We start from the raw sequence: 22,647 nt of genomic DNA, 5'->3' as shown, positions 1-22,647 counted from the left end.
TAGGTCTTTCAACTATTTTGAATTTATTTTTATGTATGGTATAAGTCATTTTTTTCTTTTTCTAGTTCCTTGAGGTATAAAATTAGGTTAATAATTAGGGGGCTTTTTCTTCATGTAGGCATTTATCACTATAAACTTGCCTTTAGGAGAATGCTTTTGCTGTATCATATGAATTTTGGTGTGTTTTGTTTCTACTTTCATTTGTCTCAAAATATTTTGATATCCTTTTTGAATTCTTCTTTTGCTCACTGGTTTTCAGGATTAATTTCCATATATTTGTGAATTTCCCAATTTTCCTCTTGTTATTCAGAGTTTTCTACCCCTCTAGTAGGGAAAGACACAGAAGGTTTCAGACTCTTAAATTTGATAAGACTTATTTTGTGGCCTATTATATTCTATTCTGGAGAATGTTCCATGTGTGTTTGAGAAGAATGTGTTTTCTGTGGCCATTGAATGGAATGTTCTAGATATTTCTATTGGCCATTTGGTCTATAGTGTCATTCAAGTTTTTTTTTGGAGGGGGTCTAGATAATCTATTCATTGTCAAAGTAGACTACTGAAATCTCCTACTATTGTACTGCTGTCTATTTCTCCCTTCAGTTCTGTAAATATTTGATTAAATATTCAGGTGTTCTGATGTTGGCTGCTTATATATTTACAATTACTATGTTTTCTTGGTGAAGTTACCTCTTAACCATTATATAGTGACCTTCTTTTTGTTTTGTGACAGATTTTGACTGAAAANCTGCTTATATATTTACAATTACTATGTTTTCTTGGTGAAGTTACCTCTTAACCATTATATAGTGACCTTTTGTTTTGTGACAGATTTTGACTGAAACTCTATTTTGTCTGATGCAAGTACAGTCACCCTACTATCTACTGTTCATCACCTGCATGACATACCTTTTCCCATCCTTTCACTTTCACCCAATGTATCCTTAAAGTGAGTCTCTTGTAGGTAACATACTGTAATTGTATTTTTATCCATTTAGACAAGTGTCTATTAATTGGAGAATTTAATCCATTTACATTTAATGTGATTATTGATAAGCACTGATGTATTATTGCCATTTTATTATTTTCTGCTTTGTGGTTGTATTGTGTATTTCCTTCTGCTTTGCTATCTTCCTCTGTGATTTGTCGATTTTTTTGTAGTGGTATACTTTGATTCCTTTCTCTATGTTTTGTGTAACTACTAGATTTTTTTTTCTTTGCAGTTACTGTGAAACTAAAACATTAGTTACCTAAAACATCTAATAACTATAGCAGTCATTTTAGGCTGATAACTTAAATTTTTTAATGTTTACTTATTTTAGAGAGACAGAGTAGGGCAGGGTCAGAGAGAGGAAGAGGCACAGAATCTGAAGCAGATTCCAGGCTCTGAGCTGTCAGCACAGAGCCCAACACGGGGCTTGAATTCATGAACTGTGAGATCATGACCTAAGCCAAAATCAGACGCTTAACTGACTGAGCTACCCAGGCACCCCTTAAGCTGATAACTTTAACTGCATATAAAAACTCTATAATTTTACTTCTCCCACCAACATTTTATGCTATTGATGTCACACTTTTTTTAATATTGTGTAACCATTAAAAATTATTATAGCTATTGTTATTTTTAATATTTTTAACTTTTATACTAGATTTAGTTGATTTATATACCACCAGTATAGCAAATAGAGTATTCAGAATTTAACTATATATTTTACCTTTACTAGTGAGTTTTATACTTTCATGTGTTTTCATATTTTTACTTAACTTCCTTTTGTTTCAACTTGAATAACTCCCTTTTACATTTCCTGTAAGGCAGGTCTAGTGGTGATGAATTTCCTAAGCTTTTGTTTGGGAATGTCTATCTCCCCTTCAATTTTGAAGCTTCAAAATATATATACAGCTTTTCTGGGTATAGAATTCTTGGTTGGCAAATTTTTTCTTTCACACTTTGAATGTATCATTCCACTTCTTCCTGGCCTACAAGGTTTCTCTATAAAAGCAACTCAAAGCCTTGTGTGGGTTCCCTTGTTTGCGATAAGTTGTTTTTCTTTGCTGCTGTAAAAATTCTCTTTAATGTTAGATTATTTGTGTAATCTATCTCAGAGTAACCTTGATTGGGGTCCTTTGAGCATCCTGCATATGGATGTCCACATCCCTTCTACGATTCAGGCAATTTTCAGCCATAATTTCTTTAAAATATATTTGATCATGACCTGAGCTGATAGTAGGAGTCAGATGCTCAACCGAGTCACCCAGGCACTCCTCAGCCATTATTTCTTTGAATAAACTTTCTTCCCCTTTCTCGGTCTCCTCTCCTTCTAGAATTCCCAAGTTGAAGTATATTCATTTACTGGATGGTGTCCTGTAGATCTCATATACTTTTATCACTTTTTTTCTTTTTAATTATTGTTTCTCTATATATTCTAAATGACCTGTCTTTTAAAAAAAATTTTAAGCTTATTCATTTTTGAGAAAGAGACAGAGCATAAGCAGGGAAGGGACAGAGGGAGAAGGGAGACACAGAATCTGAAGAAGGCTCCAGACTCTGAGCTGTCAGCACAGAACCCAATGAAGGGCTTGAACTCACAAACCATGAGATCATGGCCTGAGCTGAAGTTGAACACTTAACTGAACAAGCCACCCAGGTGCCCCTAAATGACCTGTCTTTATTTTCTGATTCTTCTTCATGCTAAAGTCTGCTGATGAACTTCTCTACTGAATTTTCAGTTCTGTCATTATATTCTTCCACATCAGGATTTCTGTTTGGTTCTTTTTTAAGGTTTTCATTTCTTTATTAAGTTTTTTAATTTTTTTCAAGTATTTTTGATTTCCGTTAGTTGTTATCTTGCATCTCACTGAGTTAAAAAAATTTTTTTTAACATTTATTCATTTTTGAGAGACAGAGACAGAGTGTGAGTGGAGGAGGAGCAGGGAGAGAGAGGGAGACACAGAATCTGAAGCAGGCTCTAGGCTCTGAGCTATTAGCACAGAGCCCGACGCGGGGCTCAAACCCATGAAATATGAGATCATGACTAGAGCTGAAGTTGGATTCTTAACCAGTTTAGCCATCTAGGTGCCCCTCATTGGACTTTTCAAAGATAATCATTTTAATTTTTTTCTTTTTTTTTGCCAATTTGTAGATCTCTATTAGGGTTTGGATACTGGAGCTTTATTAATTTCCTTTTGTGCTGTCATGTTTGCTGAATTCTTTATGATCTGTGAAGACTTGTGTTGGTATCTTGCATCCGAAGGAGCAAGCATCTCTTCTGGTTTTACAGACTGGTTTTGGCACATAAAAACCTTCTTCTGTTGGTCCCTAGGCTGATGGAATTGCCTCTTGGATTTCAGCTGAGCAGGGCTGGAGCCAGATCATATGGCTGCTGTTTGTTCTGCAGTAAGGTTGCAGTTGGAAGGCCTGACCCCTGGGGTGATGGGACTGTCTCCAGGACCTTGGCCAGTAGAGTTGGCACTGAAACAAAGGTCAGCTTTCGGTTCTGCAAACAGTAGACTTGTTACCAAGTGTGCAGATGATGGTGGCTTCTGCCAGGTTCCTGGGAGGGTTCTTGCTAGCAACTTGGGAGGTTCCTTGGGTGGCCAAACTGGTCTGACTGAGGCTGTAGAGGCTGGAACTGAGTCACTGCTTCAAGATCCACAGCTGGCACTGAAGTCTGTAGTCCTGCTCCAGGGGTATGGAGGGCATGCTCATCGTTTGCCTCCCTACAGGTTCCTAGGTGGGTAGGACTTCCCATGGACCATGTCCTATGAGGTTGGAGCTCAGTCACAGGGCCACTTCAGGATACACAGTCAGACCACGTTCAACAGGCCTGCCTCTGGGGGCTTGGAGGGGCCTCCTATCATGTCTCCTATCATGTGGGCAGGACTATTCCTAGACCATGGTTGAGATGGGCTGAAGCCAGCACAATGACTTTAGGATCCTCGGTCACACTGAGGTTGGTGGGTCTACTTCTGGGGGCATGGATAGATGTCTCTCTCACTGTTTCTCTGGGTTGGAAGGACTGTTTCTGGAGTAAGGCTGAGAGGGGCCAGAGCCACGCCACAGGCTGCTTCATGGCCCACAACTGGAACTGAGGCCAGTGGATCTATTACTCAAGGCATGGGTGGGTATGGCTTGTCATTGTCCCCTGGAGGATGGTGCTAGCAACAGCGTCATGGTCAAATGGGGCTGCAGCTGAGTTCACAGACAGACTGGGCTCTTTTCTGGGTCTGTAGCTATAATTATTTAACCCTAGTCTGTGAGCCTGCCACCCGGGTGCAGGCATGCCTTTTCAAAATGGTCCTCTTCATTCTTGGGTTTTACTGGGTTTTGCAACCTTTACCTAGATCCCTTTGCAACCTTTACCTGAAGCTCCCACAAAGACACTTTTTCCATGGATAGCCACTAATTTACTGTCGCTGTGGGGGAAATGAAAGTCTAACCTCCTATTCTGTTACTTTGCTCTATAATGTTTAAAGTAAATATAAAGACAAAATATGACACGTGGTCTAATCTTAAAGAGAACATGGGCATGGCTCATTTTATTGAGCTTTGCTTTACTACACTTTTCAGATATTACATTTTTTATAAACTGAAGTTGTGTGGCCACCCTGAATTGAGCAAGTCTATTGGTGGCATTTTCCCAACAGAATTGTGCTCACTTCATATCTCCATGCCACATTTTTGTAATTCTCACAATATTTCAAACTTTTCATTATTATTATATTTGTTATAGTGATCTGTGATCAGTGATTATGACTCACTGAAAGCCCAGATAATGATTAGCATTTTTAAGCAATAAAGCATTTTTAAATTAAGGCACATAGACTATTGTTTCAGATATAATGTTATTACATACTTAATAGATTACAGTATAGTATAAATATAAAATTTTATATGCACCAGGAAAAATTCATTTGACTCATTATATTGTAATTATTTGCCTTATTTGCAAATTTGCCTTATTTGTGGTCATCTGGAAACCAAAGCCACAATATATGCCAGTATCTAAAACCAAGGTAGTCCTTAAAGTATGGCTTATGCGGTGGCTGTAGGTATGAGAAAAAGGCAAGCACAAAGCTGAGCGAGAAGAAACTGGAAAGACAAACAGAGGATAGAACAAGGAGTTTCTTACATAGGCTGTGCCCATATGAGCTACTGAATAGTTCTGAGTAAGAGTATGATCTGTTTAAAAGTTTCTGGGTCTGAAGAGGTGGTAAGGGGTGTGGTAGCAATGAAGCAAAATAAAGACAGTGTGATTGTCAGAGTATTTGGGGATTGGCTGGCTATGCGTAGATGATGGGGGAGGGGGCAAGAAAGACTGAGGTATATGAGGGACTAGTCTGACCAGTCTGTTAGAGTGACATAGGAGTATGGTTCAGTACAGAATTCTTGAAGGGAGACAAAGGTGCATAAATCATTGTATAGGGTGAGAAGTTGAAGACAGAGGCATAGGGCCAGCTTGTGTAAAGAAAATGAATCCAGGAGGTGAGGGGAATGCAGAAAGTATAGTAATTATCTAGCTACAAGGTGATGGAGCCCTAACTTAGAATTGAGCTCAAGGGGGAAAATGGAGAAAGGCATGTTAGAGAGACTGAAAACTAACTACTGACAAGATTTGGTGACTGATTATAGAAAAGGTTTTGAGTCTAGTGCTTGAGAGAGTGAAACCCACAGCACAGTGGAGAGGGAAAGGGGAAGACAAGTTGTGTTTGGTAGGGTGAGTTTATGGTAAAGGCTGAGATGGAGATAGCTGACAGGCACTAGAATCCTAGAACTGAGTTCAGGTCCAAGATACTTGATTTGAAAACTATCATGCTGTGACTAGATTCACTGTGGAAGGGACAGGAGACAGAGATGGAGCAGGTAGCCAAGGAAGGAAATGTGAAGATCACTGAATTTGGAGATGGAAAGCACAGGTAGAAGGAACACAGGAAAAAAAGATTTTTCAGGAATATTCAAAACACTACAATACATTCAGTATGATAAGAATGGTTTTTAAAAAGTAGAAAGTATGCAAAAATACATTCCTATACAAAAACATTGAAATAAGTCTAGAAAAATATATAACCAATCTACCATAGCTGTTACTCCTAGAGGAGAAGGGAAGGAGTTAGAATTATGTAGCCAGGGGGCACCTGGGTGGCTCAGTTGGTTGAGTGTTCTACTCTTGATATCAGCTCAGTTCATGATTCCAGGGTCATGGGATTCAGACCGGCATCAGGCTCCATGCTGAATGTGAAGACTGGTTAAAATTCTCTCTCTCTCCCTCTGCCCCTCTTCCCCTGCTCTCTCTCTCTACCAAAATAAATAAATTCAAAACAAAAAAGAATTATAGACCTAGCAATTCAATGGGAACTTCAGTGTTCTCAGTGATGTTTTAAATTTTTCTAAGAATCATCTATTCCCCATATAACTCATCAAAAATATTGAACAATGGAATAAATGGACAGGAAAGCACTTTTAGAATAGAACAACTCTCTCATGCAGAAACGCTCTCTCAAGAAAAGTTCTATCTTTAATACACATTGAAAAGTGACTTATTGTAGTTTACCTTATTTACCTATCAAGCTAAAAACAACTGCAACAAAGATACTTTCTTTAGCTCTACATTATTCATCATATTATTTTAGGTGAATAATTGGCAAAGTGGTAACTATTTATTTATTCTGATTGCTGAAGGCATTTTAGTCACTTTTCATCGCTTTATTTTTTTATGCAACAGCCAGTTACAAAACTTTCAGTGTCCATGTGTCTATAGATAGGACTCTCACTGTGGGACAGAAGACCACAACTTTTGTTGACACAGAAGCACACTGGGTGGCTTTTCTGCTTATGAAAATGGACCGATGACATTTTTTAGATGTTGGAGCTTTTTTCTACATCTCCCTGAAATACTGATCATTTCGATAACTTCTGATTATAGCATAGCACACCACTACCTAGAACTCTTCCAGATTCCATCCAAAGAGCTTTCCCTCCATCTTCTCCTTAAATCAGCTTTCAAGAGGACCTGACCTTTATTCCTGTCACCATACTCTGTCATAGTCAATGAAAAGTATAAAGGAACAAATTCTCTTGAAGTGTAACAAACATAACCTTCTTTCTCCCCAGACAGCATTTACTTACAATAGTTGCATTTTAGCAGTTTGCAATCAAGTGACTTTTTTGTTACAGCATATCCATTTCTTATTACTCCAGCAATTGTTTGTTTGTTTGTTTTGGTACTTGTGTTTTTTTTAATGATGTTATTGAGGTATATTTTACGTATCATAAAATCCGCCTTTTCAAGTCTACACAGTTGAGTGATTTTTAGTAACTTTACCAAGTGGTCTAGCTATTGCCATAAATCAGTTTCAAAACATGTTCATGCCTCCAAATAAAGTCCCTCAGGGTATTTACATTAATCTCTGTCCCTCCTTGGACCCCCACCCTCAGCCCCAGAGAATCACAACTCAACTGGCTGTTTCTTTAAACTTGCCTTTTCTTGACATTTCATATAAATGGCAACATATAATATATGGCTTCTTGGGTCTTCACTCTGACTTTATAGAACAAAACTAGAAGTTTTCCTTAGGCCTTTAAGAAAACTACACATTAAAGAAATACATTACCTTTCAAATAAAACTTTGCAATAAATACTATCTAAAATCTAAGAAAGTAAAATATTAATTCTGTTCTACTTAAGTACTAAAATTTGAGAATATTCTGAAGGCAATATAGTGTTATAAACATGAAATGATCACTTAACATATCTCACATGTTAAAACAGACAGTAAGACATCTTTCCCTAAAGCTTTAAATCATTTTAACATTTCAAACTTTACATGTGATAGAACTTACCTTTTACTTTTTGAGGATGGATATATAATTTTACCTTCTAGGAAAACTTTACCTTCTAGGAAAAGTTTTAAATGGCTGATTTCTTAACATACTAGTTAATGCCTACAGGTGTATGTACGTGTCTGTTATTTTCATCCATATTTTCATATCTTTAAAAGGAATAAGAGCCTCATGTGTAGTGAAAGGAACTGGAATGTTCCAGCCTTGCTTAAAGGCATGCACCTGTCTGATAACCTCCTGTTTTCTGTGAGTGCCTCTGACCTTCCAAATTTGTACACTGTACTTATACTCTGGAGAAGGGCGGGCACGGACTCCTTTGAAGTAGGCAGGTCAGATTAGAAATTATATTTTATAGTTTACTGTGAGTTTCAGTAATGCACACATCTCAATTAAAAAAAAAAGAATTCTTAACAGTATTTTAAAAACTGCTACTGTGAGTTTTAGATGATAGAGATGGATTTGCTAATGCTTTCACTGAGTTAAGTGAACATGTCAATAAGTACTTCTGTCTTTGGCTTGGAATTCAGTATAAGGTAGATAATTCCACAAAACTTTAACAAAATCAAGAGATACTCATCCTTAAGCATTTTTCATTGAATCACTCTAATTGGGACAGGTTCTATGAAGAAAAATGATTATTTATATGATTATAGCCTCAACGCCAATTTTGAAAATAACAGAAATATAGAAAAATGTTATTCATCTAAATAAATTATGTTACAAGATAGAAATCAGACAGTAAGTAACATACAGCTACTTTCTGGACTCTCAAAACATCACGTTTTACACGTATTTGTCTCTTTGCTTTTATTTTTGCTGCCATTATCTGAAGACTGGAAAATAATGAACACATGCTGGTAACAATTCATATTTCTATCATACCTTAAATAGAAATGAGACTTCCCAGAAGAAGAAAATGAAGAAGAAAAGACCAAGTGAGACAGCTTGGGGAAAAGTACTGAATAAGGCTCAACTCTAAACATTCAAAGCTATCAAAGCACTGCTAGCCAAAAATCGCTTCTCAAAAGTCCTAGAAATTAGCCTTTAACCTGTTGTTTAAAAATCACAGTACCAAAGGTTCTTTCTTGGTTCTATCTTTGTTATTAACTGATATGGAAATTCTGCTATAAACCAAACCATGAGATATAAAAGTAGTGCACTAATTTTTAAAGTGCAAACAGAATGATTTTTTTTTTGTAAAGTAAACCAAACTCACCAGGTCATAGGTTAAACAAGAATAGATTTTGCTAAATTGTTTCTTTTTCCCAAAGAGCAACTACAAAATAAAAAAATCAATACTAGGAAAAGCCCAGCTAAATGCCTCCTGACAAATCCTTGAAACAAAGTTGGTAAATCAAAGTAAATTAGTAGTAGATATCAGGCACACAACAATATATTTAATACATATTGCCAACCTTTCTAAGACTGACACAATAAACTATTAAGAAAAAAAGTGGAAACATCCTTAAACATTTAGAAAAAGTTGTGTGAATAGCACATATGCCACTTTGAATTTATTTAAAAATTAATGAGTAGGGGTGCCTGGATGGCTCAGTCATTTAAGAGTCCAACTTCAACTCAGGTCATGATCTCATGGTTCGTGGGTTCAAGCCCTTCATTGGGCTCTATGCTAACAGCTCAGAGCCTGGAGCCTGCTTGGGATTCTGTGTCTCCCTCTCTCTCTCTGTCCTTTCCCACCACTAGCACTCTGTCTCTCTCTCTCTCTCTGACTCTCAGAAATAAACATTACAAAATTAAAAAAAATATGAACTAATAACTTGTCTTGGACAATAAATAGTAACAACTTCATAAGTTCATTTTTGAAAAAACATTGGTATAATTTCATTCTTTTACTTCAAACATATATATTTTTATACACCAATAATGAAGAAACAGAAAGAGAAATCAAGAACAGATTCCATTCACAATTGCACAAAAAACCATAAAATACCTAGGAATAAACCTAACCAAAGATATAAGGGATCTGTATGATGAAAACTACAGAAAACTAATGAAGAAAATTGAAGAAGACACAAAGAAATGGAAAAACATTCCATGCTCATGGATCGGAAGAATATTGTTAAAATGTCATTACTATCCAAAGCAATCTACACCTTCAATGCAATCAAAATTGCACTGGCATTCTTCTCAAAGCTAGAACAAACGATCCTAAAATTTGTATGGAACCACAAAAGCCTCCAAATAGCCAAAGTAATATTGAAGAAGAAAACCAAAATGGGAGGCATCACAATGCCAGACTGTAGCCTCTACTACAAAGCTGTAATTATCAAGACAGTATGGTATTGTCACAAAAACAGACATATAGACCAATGGAATAGAACTCAGAACTGGACCCACAAATGTATGGCCAACTAATCTTTGACAAAGCAGGAAAAAGTATCCAGTGGAAAAAAAGACAGCCTCTTTAACAGATGGTGCTGGTAGAACTGGACAGCAATGTGCAAAAGAATTAAACTAGATCTCTTTCTCACACCATACACAAAAATAAACTCAAAATGGATAAAGGACCTGAATGTGAGACCGGAAACCATCAAAACCTTAGAGGAGAAAGCAGGAAACAACCTCCTTAACCTCAACCTCGCAATAATTTCTTACTTGACACATCCCCAAAGGCAAGGGAATCAAGATAAAAAGCTTCTGCACAGCAAGGGAAACAACCAAAATGAATAGACAATGGACAGAATGGGAAAAGATAATTGCAAATGACATAGCAGATAAAGGGCTAGTATCCAAAATCTATAAGGCACTCCCCAAACTCCACACCCAAAAAACAAATAATCCAGTGAAGAAATGGGCAGAAGATATGAACAGACACTTCTTCAAAGAGGATATCCAGATGGCCAACAGACACATGAAATGATGCTCAGCCTCCCTCATCATCAGGGAAATACAAATCAAAACCACACTGAGACACCACCTCATGCTGGTTAGAGTTGCTAAAATGAATAAATCAGGAGACTCTAGATGCTGGGGAGGATGTGGAGAAATGGACACCCTCCTATACTGTTGGTGGGAATGTAAACTGGTGCAACCCCTCTGGAAAACAGTGTGGAGGTTCCTCAAAAAATTAACAATAGAACTCCCCTAGGACCCAGCAATAGCACTGCTAGGAACGTACCCAAGGGATACAGGAGTGCTGATGCATAGGGGCACATGTACCTGATGTTCATAGCAACACTCTCAACAATAGCCAAAACATGGAAAAAACCTAAGTGTCCATCAGCTGATGAATGGATCAAGAAGATGTGGTATATTTATACAATGGAATAGTACGTGGCAATGAGAAAGAATGAAATCTGGCCATTTGTAGCAACATGGATGGAACTCAAGGGTGTTATGCTGAGCGAAATAAGTCAGGCAGAGAAGGACAGATACCATATGTTTTCACTTATAAGTGGATCAGGAGAAACTTAATAGAGGACCAGGGAGTAGGGGAAGGGGATAAAATAGTTGGGGAGAGGGAGGGAGACCAACCATGAGAGACTCTTTAATACTGAGAACAAATTGAGGGCTGATGGGAGTGGGGGAGAGGGGGAGGGGAGATGGACATGGAGGAGGGCACTTGTTGGGATGAGCACTAGGTGTTATATGGAAACCAACTTGACAATAAACTATGAAAGAAAAAAAACAAAGATATATAAAGGATTTAAAATTTATTTTTAGTTAAATTCCTTTTAGTTACCTCTACTTGTCTTTTGACAATTTGTCTCATCTATGAAGAGGTATGTAAACAGTAAAATCTTTACAGATTATGTACTGAAATAAGAACTTGTATGAGTTTCTATTGTGTGATGATGGGTAGCAAGGTTTTTTTTAAGTATTTATTTTTGAGAGTGCATGCTCAGGAGAGAGCACAAACTGTGGAGGAGGAGAGAATGTGGGAGAAAGAGACTCCTAAACAGGCTCTATGGGGCGTGGAGCCCCCTGTGGGGCTCAATCTCACCAACCAGGAGACTATGACCCAAGCCAAAATCAAGAATTGAATGCTCAACTGNAAATTTTTCTTTTCATTATTTCACTTAAGACATTCCTGGCATAACTCTCTACCAAGTAATTTCGGAAGATAACATCTACATTAGCTCTTGTCACCCAGCCACTTGACCTGGATATAAACTGGAGAAGAAAACTTTAAAAAGGCCCAAGGTTTCTATCTTTGTCCTTTATTATTTTTGGAACTTTCCTCACTGACCAACACCAGTTCCTCCACTGATGACACCTTTGCTGTTCAGTGGTGAAGACTGAGCACTGCACAAGCCGGGCCCCAGCGGCACAGCTGTCCAGCAGGTGTGTAACCTGTGCTTCTCAGGGTGTTGCTCTCTGGTTTCTGAAGTCCCTCTGGACGCCTTGTATTACCTCTGGGCTTGCAACATCAGCTTCTTTCTCTCCTTTACTCAGCCTGTTGGGCATGCAAACCTGCCCACCCTTCAGTCATTAAAATAGAAAATATAATACCCTAAATGGAGTCAAACAAAACAAGCCCAACTCTTTCTGGAACAAGTCCACTCATGCCCTCCGTCAAAGCGCAGACTTGTTTGACCCTTTGCTGAGGCTTGCAGGCAGTGGTGGATCCATTGCGTGGCCTTCTTGCTGGCTTCCCAGCACCTGTAACCTCTCACGGGTGCCACAAAAGCTTTTATAAAATACAAGTCTGCTTGGATCATTCACCGTCTTATATTCTTGCAGTCACATTCTGTCATGGTCAAGAGAAAATCCAAACCCTTTAATATGGGGGACAGTTTTTCATGATCTGATCTATTCAGTTTCCCGGCCTACTTCCAGGCTTGCCTACATTCTAAGCGGCAGGCATCCTGAACCCACTGCCGCACATGTTCTCGGAGCTGTCCTCACCGCCCTGCGTGTCCTGACACGTGGCTTTTTCTTCCAGGAGCACCCTTGTCTTGATTTACCTGCTCAGTAAATTTCTACTTATCCTACTAGCCATATTTCTAAAGTCGCCCTCTTTCTGAACCACTCTTCTCCAGACATGGTCTGTACCCTTCCTCTGGCCACACAGCACCCTGGGTATTGGACTGGAAACTTTTATAAAGCAGCTGAATCTTACTTATGACTTTATCACCAGCCTATTTCACAGTGCTTGGTACATGATGGGCATCTAGTATATATGTGTTTAATGATCACTATTCAGTTTTTATTTACTTTTTCTCTGTGTCTCCAAATGTAAGACTTAGGTCTCTTAAGTCTCTGAATTGCCAGCACCCAGCAAGTAAATGCCACATAACTAGACCTCCATAAAGATTAACGACTGTTGAATGAATCAATTCTGTAACTACCTCCAACTCTCTTTTGTCCCACTGATCCTGCAGGCTGATGAAAGATTACTTTTTTTAATATACAGCTTGCCATGGTTCCTATCACCTACCCCTTCCAGGTTCAAACTTTTACTGGCTTACTATTATCTACAGGATGAAGCCCAGGTCCCTAGCTCAGTTCTTTTGCATAGAAAAGCACTTTCCTTGACCTTCATAAACACTCTTACCCCTTGGCATCTCAGCTTCGGCTTTCACTGCCTACTCAAACTAAAATTGTCTTTGTGTGAGTCTGGGACATTAACCTGATTTAGTTTCTTAATATCCTCACTTATTAGAGCTGAAATGATCTTCACAGGCCCCTCCCCCCCCCTCCACTGCCCCATTTTTCTAAGTGTTTTCCTATTACCCCCTTCACTAAAATGTAAGTTCCATAAACACACCTGGCTGGCCTTCTTCAATGCTGCATCCCCAATCCTAAAGAAGTGCCTGGAACCAGAGGTTAAGTGCTGAACCTCTGTTCAGTGAAGGAAAGACTAAATGCAAAAATACTTCTGGTTGGCATTCAAGGTCCTCAATGACTGGTCGTCCTCCATTTTCCCAGCCTTATCTCCAATCAACTCTTCACAAGACATCTGTTTGCTATTTCCCAAATACCTCTATTATACTTCCTGACTGTACCTTCTTTTTCTTCCTATTTAAATTCTCTTAATCTTTTATAGAAATTCTCTCTTTCATAAGGCAATCCAAAATGGTAAGCTCCTGAGCAATATTATTTATCTATTTAATGTCTTAAATATCTTTCAATTCTCTAGAGCTTTCTGTCTTACAATGGATTTTTTAAGAAATAGGTTTTAAGTTATAACAAAAGATTAAAAATTGTTAAAAGGAAAAATTCCATATGCTCGGAGTTAATAAGATTCAGACCCCATTTTACCTATTAAAAAAAAAACTGCATTCCTTCTTCAGATATAACAAAGAGGTTTGCTTTCAGGTATAATGTGCAACATAATAGTTATAATGATACATTCAAAATTGTTAGTGACAGCAAGTTCTAGTAACAACTCTAATGTCCATTTTGATTGCAAACAATACTGGCCACTGAACATATTATGAAAAGGAAACCAAAAAGTTAACTCTTCCAACTTGAAACTCTGAGCCTCACACAATCCAATTAACTAAATACTTTGTTTTAAAATATAAACAAAAAAATAAACATAACAAATCAGAAACACTTATGTGTTAAGAACTATTACTAAAAAAAAATTCTCAAAAATTTATAATGAATTTAAATAGTTTTACTGATCTGCATCCCATTGACCCCAGTGGTAATTACATGCAATCATACCTACATATACCAGGCTATCCATCAGAGCAGACAATACACTATATAACATGTAAACAAAAGAAACGTGCCAACCTGGATACCAACTTTGCACTGCTAGCATCTTCTGCTGAATTCATTTCATTCCAGTAGGGTTTTCTACGACTTAGATGCAGGCTGACCTGAGGAACACCATCAGATAGCTCTGGTTGTGGTACTCTGTGGGACTGAATAGATCCCTCACTCCTGGATTTTGGGATCTAGAAAATAAAATTGGGGGGGGGCAGATTAAAAAAATCTTTCAAATTAAGTTATTAAAGATAATTTACTCAAATTTATTAGTAACCTAATGTATTACTAACATTCCAGAAAAATATCAACCTAGGTATAGAATTTAAAATATTAAAAATAAATTGTTAAAAAGCAAAGGGCACAGGGAAGGGGAGCTATCAATACTTCCAAGAGGAATTTTCAAACCATATACAGCCCACATCCCTTCCCTCCAACCTCTCCTCCACATTAGAATAATTATGCTGCGTAATGAGAAATTATAAGAGTATATCAGAATGGTAACCTGGAGTGAAGAAATAGAAAAACACAGAGGAAAAAGGGCTGAGAACCACTGAAACAGAGGATGACAAAGTCAGAAAGGTGTCCAGAAGTACTTATTACCAACAAGCAAAATCGGCACCAGTTCACTAAAATTTCTTTTGTCATCTTCTTTTATAGGGCAAAGTATGGTCTAATACACTTTTAACTAAGGAAGTAATTAGGAAAAACCCCACCTTTTTAGTTCTATCTCTGGAAGCATGGGCAACAAAAGTGCCAAGTGAACCCTGGTATAAAGACTTCTCCTATCTGAGGTTATGTGCTCCCTTCAACCCCAGAAACATCTTCATGTTTTTACATTAGATCAGAAACTATGTGAATACAATTGATGTCCTTCTCCTGAAATTGTGTAAAAATCATGTGACAATTTCAGGAAAAATTCAAACCCTTGGATTGATTGTATTTGTAATACTAGAAGCTCTTTCTCATCTCCTGAACCTTTCTTATACTTGTCCTTCAACTTGAATGTCATCTGTTCATCACTGGCCGCTCAACAAATGCCCAAGACCATACCAAACCTTAACTTCCTTTGAGGTTGAGAGAAGAATTCACTGTCCACAGAGTGTCTCTAACTAATCTCAGGTCTTAAAGACCTTTCCCAACTTTGAATTCCTGTGATACACTGTCACAAAATCTATGCTTGATTTCATGTCGTCTGATAGTTGTTTTACATTTCTAAGTTATATGGCTTCAACCAGATATCTGGAGACAGAGATTACAGTCTCATTTTCTTCTCCTTTCTCCTCCTCTACCCTGTCTTTTTCTTCCTCTTATTTATATGATTATTTTTAACATTTTAGCCATTTAGCTAGAAACCCATTAATACTTATTGCCAGACAACACACTGTTTTTAGAAGATATTTTTAATTTTTTTTAAGTTTACTTATTTATTTTGAGAGAGAGAACGCATGAGCAGGGGAGGGGCAGACAGAGAGGAGAGACAGAATCCCAAAAAGGCTTTGCCCTATCAGCACAGAGCCTGACGCAAGGCTCAAACCCATGAACCATGAGACCATGACCTGAGCCAAATCCAAGAGTGGGGTGTTTAACCCACAGAGACACCCAGGTGCTCCAACAATACACTTTTCAACTGTGAGATATTCCAAAGACACTGACTGACTAAGAAACTAGGATAATGGGCAATTTAAAAAAGTAATATGGGGATAATTATAAACATCAGTATTTAATAAATTCATACCTTTATGAGAATTACAAAAATAACAAATGAAAATAATTTAGCAAATAGTTACATTTACTAAAAACACTCAAAATATTATTAATTTTAATATTAACTTAATTTAATATTAAAAACTTACTAATATTATTGGTAAGTAAAATTTGCCCAAACCTGATGATTACCAATAAATTGTTCCCTTGCATTTCTCTGTAGAATGTTCATGAAAGTTCATGAAAATCAAGGAAAGGTGAATTTTTTAAAATTCTGAGCTATATTTTATTGAGATACTTATGAAAGAAATATTTAGGTAAATAGTAAGAAGACATATGAAAAGTACAAATATATGCTATTATAGATTTCATAAAAGGGGCTCTTTTGCATGTGATTATTTTTCATATGAGTAGACAGGAAAAATAGACCCACTGAAAAAGCAGTAAAATTTCAAACTAGTTAGCTAAAAAATCTCATACATCTGTCAATATTAAAATATAAGAATGATTGTTTGGCAACATTTTACAGTTTTAAAATAAGGACATGGCATTCTACGTTCAGTGATAATTTGGGGGTTCTAAATGTGACTCAATAGTTTATGAAAAGGAGAATATTCTAAGGTAGAAAGGTAAAGTGCAGCTGATTCCATTTGATCAGTTTATATTAAAAAAGACTATATAATGCAGATCACTAAAGACTCAGATACCAGAAACTATATCAGGGACATTTACCAAAGTGTATTTCTGTGATGATTTAATCTCTCTAAAAAAAAAAAAAAAATAGAGGGGCATCTGGATGTCTCAGTCCATTAAGCATCTGACTTCGTCTCAGGTCATGATCTCATGACTCGTGAGTTCAAGCCCCGGGTTAAGCTCTGTGCTGACAGCTCAGAGCCTGGAGCCTGCTTCGGATTCTGTGTCTCCCTCTCTCTCTGTTCCTCCCTCTCTCTTTCTCTCTCTCAAAAATAAACAAACATTAAAAAATAAAAAAAAATACGATTGTCATTAACCATGAACTCTAAAATATAAACTTATTAATATATACTAAAGTAGTACAAAGACCTGAGCTTATGTTCAAGGACATGAAAGTACCACATGAAGCCTTGTGAGAGAACAAAATTGTTAGAAAAAAGTAACTCAGTAACTCTGAGACCTTAGAACTATAGAGTATGTGGTTTTTCTTAAATAGTTTATTGTCAAGTTGGTTTCCATATAACACCCAGTGTTCATCCCAACAAGTGCCCTCCTCCATGCCCATCACGCCCCTTCCTCTCCCCCCCCACCCCTGTCAGCCCTCAGTTTGTTCTCAGCATTCAAGAGTCTCTCATGGTTTGTCTCCCCCCCTCTCCCCAACTATGTTTCCCCTTCTCCTCCTGCATGGTCCTCTGTTAACTTCCTCCTAATCCAACTATACGTGCAAACATATGGTATCTTTCCTTCTCTGCCTGACTTACTTCGCTCAGCATAACACCCTCTAGTTCCATCCCATGTTGCTACAAATGGCCAAATTTCATTCTTTCTCATTGCCATGTAGTATTCCATCGTATAGATAAACCACATCTTCTTGATCCATTCATCAGCTGATGGACACTTAGGCTCTTTCCATGTTTTGGCTATTGTTGAGAATGTTGCTATGAGCATTGGGGTACATGTGCCCCTATGCATCAGCACTCCTATCCCTTGGGTAAATTCCTAGCAGTGCTACTGCTCGGTCATAGGGGAGTTCTATTGTTAATTTTTTGAGGAACCTCCATACTGTTTTCCAGAGGGGTTGCACCAGTTTACATTCCCACCAACAGTGCAGGAGGGTGCCCATTTCTCCTCATCCTTGCCAGCATCTAGAGTCTCCTGATTTGTTCATTTAAGCCACACACACATTTTTAAAAGGAATGCGTGTTTTTAAAGGAGATGAATGATACCATCTTGAAGATATATCTTCAATACTATACATTTTCTTTACAGAAATGATGACTGTATGAAAAATAGACTGGTAAAAATTTAAAACTGGCTGCTTTACCTTTGTCATTAATTTTAGTACAAATGTATTAACTTTGAGAAAAGGAAAGAGATCACTTTCTTTGACTTAGCTGGAATTGAGCTTTTTAAAAGCACATGATTTAAGCCTTGGCCTTATGAGGTAGGTAGAAGGGATAGTTTTATTTTTATTCTCTGAGTTTCCATCTCAGACTGTAAAGTTTATTGGTCTACTTTGAGGTGGTATTCAAGGCTCCTTTCATCATAGAACTCTTGGACAGGCAGCAGAAGGGGGAAGGAAGAGGGGAAAGAGGAGGGAGGAGGAGGGGTGAGGAGGGAGGAGGAGAGAAGAGGGAGGAGAAGGAGGGGAGGAGGTGGATTGGGGAGGGGAGGAGGAGGAGGAGGTCGACAACAACCCCAGTCAGCCAAGGCCAAGGATACAAGGAGACATCTTATTACAGTGTAGCCTTACAGCAGTGGTTCTTGCCAGGAGTTAATTTTGTCTGGAGACATTTCTGGTTGTCATGGCGGGGATGAGCAGGTGTGCTACTGGAGTCTAGTGGGTAGACATCAGTAATGTGATGAAGCATCTTACAATGCACAGGACAGCCTGCCACAAAAAAGACTTATCTGGTCCAAAATGTCAGTAGAGCTGAAGTTGAGAAACCCTGCTTCAGGGGTATGGAAAGAAGAAACCTGTCGACCCAGCTCCTCTTTTTATATCCTTTTCTCCTGGCTCCACCCTTCCTTTTCTTACCATTGCCATGTGAAGATGTAATGGGATCAGATCAGCTATAGGTTTAACAAAATTGGGCCAAAGAGGTCACCTTGGCCTGCTTTGGCTAGTCAAGGGTTGATATTGATTCTGTGAGGTTCAGTCAAGCTTTGTGGGAAAGGGACTCTAAATAGGACTAAAAGCCTTACTATGATAAATGGAGTTCATGTGCTTTGAGAGACCCACTTGCAGCCTCCCTCATACTATGTGGCTAAAGTTGGAAAATTGCCAACCATCTGGGATACCAACTGCGGTGACAAAGCTTTTTCTTTCCATTGGAGATATCCACTAATTCATAGCAGACTTGGCTTCTTTTTTTTAGTAACTGCCTCATGATAACTTTTATACTTGAAGGTGAAAACTATAAAAGCCCCCAAACCATCTATGAAAAATGTTTTCCTCAGAAGAATTCTGCCATTAACTGTTTGAGATAAGGATCTAGGCACTTGTCAGGTGATTTATGTGTATACCTTGAATACTAACAATTCCAGGGACTATAAACAGCACATTCCACGCATGTATTTGCAGGTATGGAATGGTTTAACACAAGTCATTCGAGCTGCTTTAGATTTTGAGATGCCATGGGGATAGAAGCAAGAGAGTACCTTTGACACTTTAAAATTAGGAAATATTCTCCTGAATGTTATTGCTATTAGTTATAAAGATGTAGTGAATATTTACTCTGTGTTAGGCATGGTTCCATGAGATTTATATCAATTAATCTATTTAATTGTCACAACAACCCAAAGAGGCAGGGACTATTATTACCATATCACAAATGAGGAAACTGAAGCATTGAGTTATTGTTCTATTGAGTAAGTGGCAGAACTACAGTTACAACCCAGGGAATCAGGCCTTACTACTTGTGCTTACCATTACTTTCTATAACTGGTTACATGTTAAACATTAGAATTGCATTTTGATGAAAGTCACATCACAGCCCATGATGCAAAACAGTTTCTTCCCTTTTTTTTTTTTTGGCATTAGTAGTTAAAACTCTCTTTAAATGTATACCTCTGACATCTACTGAACCACTCTAGCAGTCCAACCTTAGGTGAAAAAATTAGTTATGAGTACAAAACTACACAGAAAATGTATTCATCATATATTTTTATTTATAACCGGCCAAAACTGTAAGCATTTTAAGTAGTCAAATTACTATCATAGGTAATTATGGCACATCTATATTTAGAAGGATATTTGAGCCATTAAAATATTTCTAAAGCTTTTAATGAGACTGGAATTGTGTTATGATGTATTATATAGTGTGAGCCTATTTATCAAATAAAAATGCATAAACATAGTTATATACCTCCAATAAAACTCAGATCTCCACGATACTTAAAACATACATGAATAAATTTCAAAGGCCAAAAAACCCCCCAAATTCTGTCACAGTCAAGACTGCAAATATTTTAACTTAGTCTCATCTTATGCTTCCACTTATAGGAGGATTAGGAGAAACTTAACGGAGCACCATGGGGGAGGAGAAAGGGAAAAATAGTTGGGGAGAGGGAGGGAGGCAAACCATGAGAGACTCCTGAATACTGAGAACAAACTGAGGGCTGATGGGGGTGTGGAGGGGGAAAGGGGGTGATGAGCATGGAGGAGGGCACTTGTTGGGATGAGCACTGGGTGTTATATGGAATCCAACTTGACAATAAACTATGAAAGAAAAAAAAACATAGTCTCATCTTTAAAAATTGAAAAAGAAATCCAGAACCAGAAAAACATCTGTGAAACTAGGCTGATTTATCTTGATACATTGATGTAACTAACAACATTAAAAAATCATGTGCCTCACCTTAATATTTATCCATATGAATCTATCACTATGAGGCCACAATTGTAAGTTTTAAGTACAGGTCCTCTGTCCCCAGGCAAGTGCAGGGTAGGGGTTGTGTGCTCTGCAGAACTGAAACAAAGGGACAGCAGTTGAATGAGGAGGAGGAGTTCAGGTGACTGGACAGGGTCCTGTCTCTAAAATTTGAATCTCCCTTTCCTTTCTGTAGATGGAGTAGGTTCCCTGCTTATTATGTGTTTCTTCCCAGCAAAGTAATGTGCATGTGATTCAACTGCAGGAAAATTTATGGGTATTCAGAATGATTTGAGCATTATCTATCTAGCTGTGATTGAGGGATGAAATGAGCCTATGGTCCTCCTACTGTGCTGCCATCTTAGCTCCCCTCCTCAAGTGTAGGCCAATTTATAACAACAATTTAGAATGCTATCAATGAAGAAAGTTGTGACAGAAGGAATCTGAAAAGTTAATTTTTAACATTTAGACTTTCTAAATAAAGACTATGGGACGGTCTCATCTCCTTGACTTTTTTTCCCCTCCACTTGTCATTTGTATTGAAGAGAGCATAGCTTCTTGCCTTTCCTTCATGCTCATTCAAGTCATAATCTTCATAAGAAGAAATGGTGAAATAACAGAGTACTTGATGTTAAACTCCAATTTTTTTAAAAAGACATTTCTAGTTTAAAAAAAACTTAAAAAACACCTCTAAATCTGAAAAAAGCCTTTGTTTTTAATTAAAAATATCTGTTTGCTTTTCAAAAGTGAGGGNTTAGGGAATTTTGGGAAGTTTCTTATATATACAATTCCCTTTTTTCTTTCTTTCTTTTTTTTTTTGTAAAAGTGGGTCAGTGTTAAAGTTATAACTAACTAAAATCTCATCTTGATCTAAATTTTAGTCTGTATTTTAGAGTAAAATAAGTTTAACTCTGTTAGGAAAATTGTGTACAAAGACAAAAATTTCAAAGTGAAAAAAAAAGTTTTCTTGAAATAGATCAAGTACTGGTTCACAATGTGGCCCAAGCAAGTAAGGAACCCTCAGCACCTGGTGTTCCTCAACTGTTCTCTTTTCCCCTCCTTTCCCCGCTGCAAAGGTAGGTGGCATCACAGCAGAGATTTTTGTTTGTTTTGCAATTGCTATAGCCTTGACTCCTAGAACAGCACCTGGCAGATAGTAGGCAACCACTATGTATTTGTGTAATAAATGAACAAATGAATGATCAAACTAAACATCATCTACCTTCCTCCCAGAAACACTGAAATGTTAACAGATTATTCATTGATTGATATGCTAAAGTGCATTCATTCCCTGTGTAAGCACTACTATTATTTTAGAAGTTTCATTTATATTCAGTTTCAAATCTCGTAAGTTAATTTTAAAAATGGCGATGATACAGAAATGGGAAGAGGGGGCAGGAAGCTCCATTTACTCAGAATAAGTAACCCCACAGTAGAGCTGTCTAAGTTGGGACATGGGCTCAAGAAGTCTCACCTTTTAGAATCTGCTCACAGATCAGTCTGTACATGATAGTAAGCTGAGGCTTCTTCACATCAACACAATTTTTCACATCAACTATTTTACAAAGTTATTCATTCATGTCCCTAACTTTGGATCTTTTATTAGGAAAAAATTCAGGCAGAAAGTAACTGTAAACTGAGCAGTTTAGGAATTTACATAGAAGACTTTCATAAATTTTACTCCTGTTAGTAAAATAAAATTTGCCTTAAAATTTTTGATCATTTATTTCTAATTATCAAAATCAATGATCAATCAATGAGGATTTTATCATCTAATCCCAAATACAATGTTTTGGCCTCAAGTTCTTGGTAACATAGAGGACAGGCTTATACAGGGTGATGGAGCCTTAAAACAGGATG

At 37.5% G+C, this 22,647-nt stretch overlaps 1 protein-coding gene across 6 annotated transcripts in view; it reads right to left on the bottom strand.

Moving 5' to 3' along the window:
- FAM13A (family with sequence similarity 13 member A) overlaps positions 1 to 22,647 on the bottom strand; it is a 374,408-nt gene that overhangs the window by 123,049 nt on the left and 228,712 nt on the right. For all 6 annotated transcript variants that reach the window (XR_013335363.1, XM_077765111.1, XM_077765113.1 and 3 more), the window contains exon 7: positions 14,543 to 14,706. Coding sequence is in view for 5 of the 6 variants with exons in the window: in XM_077765111.1 (XP_077621237.1) it covers positions 14,543 to 14,706 (164 nt within the window). In the remaining variant the exon portion in view is untranslated. The remainder of the gene's footprint in view (positions 1 to 14,542; positions 14,707 to 22,647) is intronic.

This window comes from Crocuta crocuta, unplaced genomic scaffold, assembly GCF_008692635.1.
Source record: "Crocuta crocuta isolate KB4526 unplaced genomic scaffold, BGI_CrCroc_1.0 scaffold134, whole genome shotgun sequence".
Classification (NCBI taxonomy): domain Eukaryota; kingdom Metazoa; phylum Chordata; class Mammalia; order Carnivora; family Hyaenidae; genus Crocuta; species Crocuta crocuta.
This window is presented reverse-complemented; position numbering and strand designations above follow the sequence as displayed.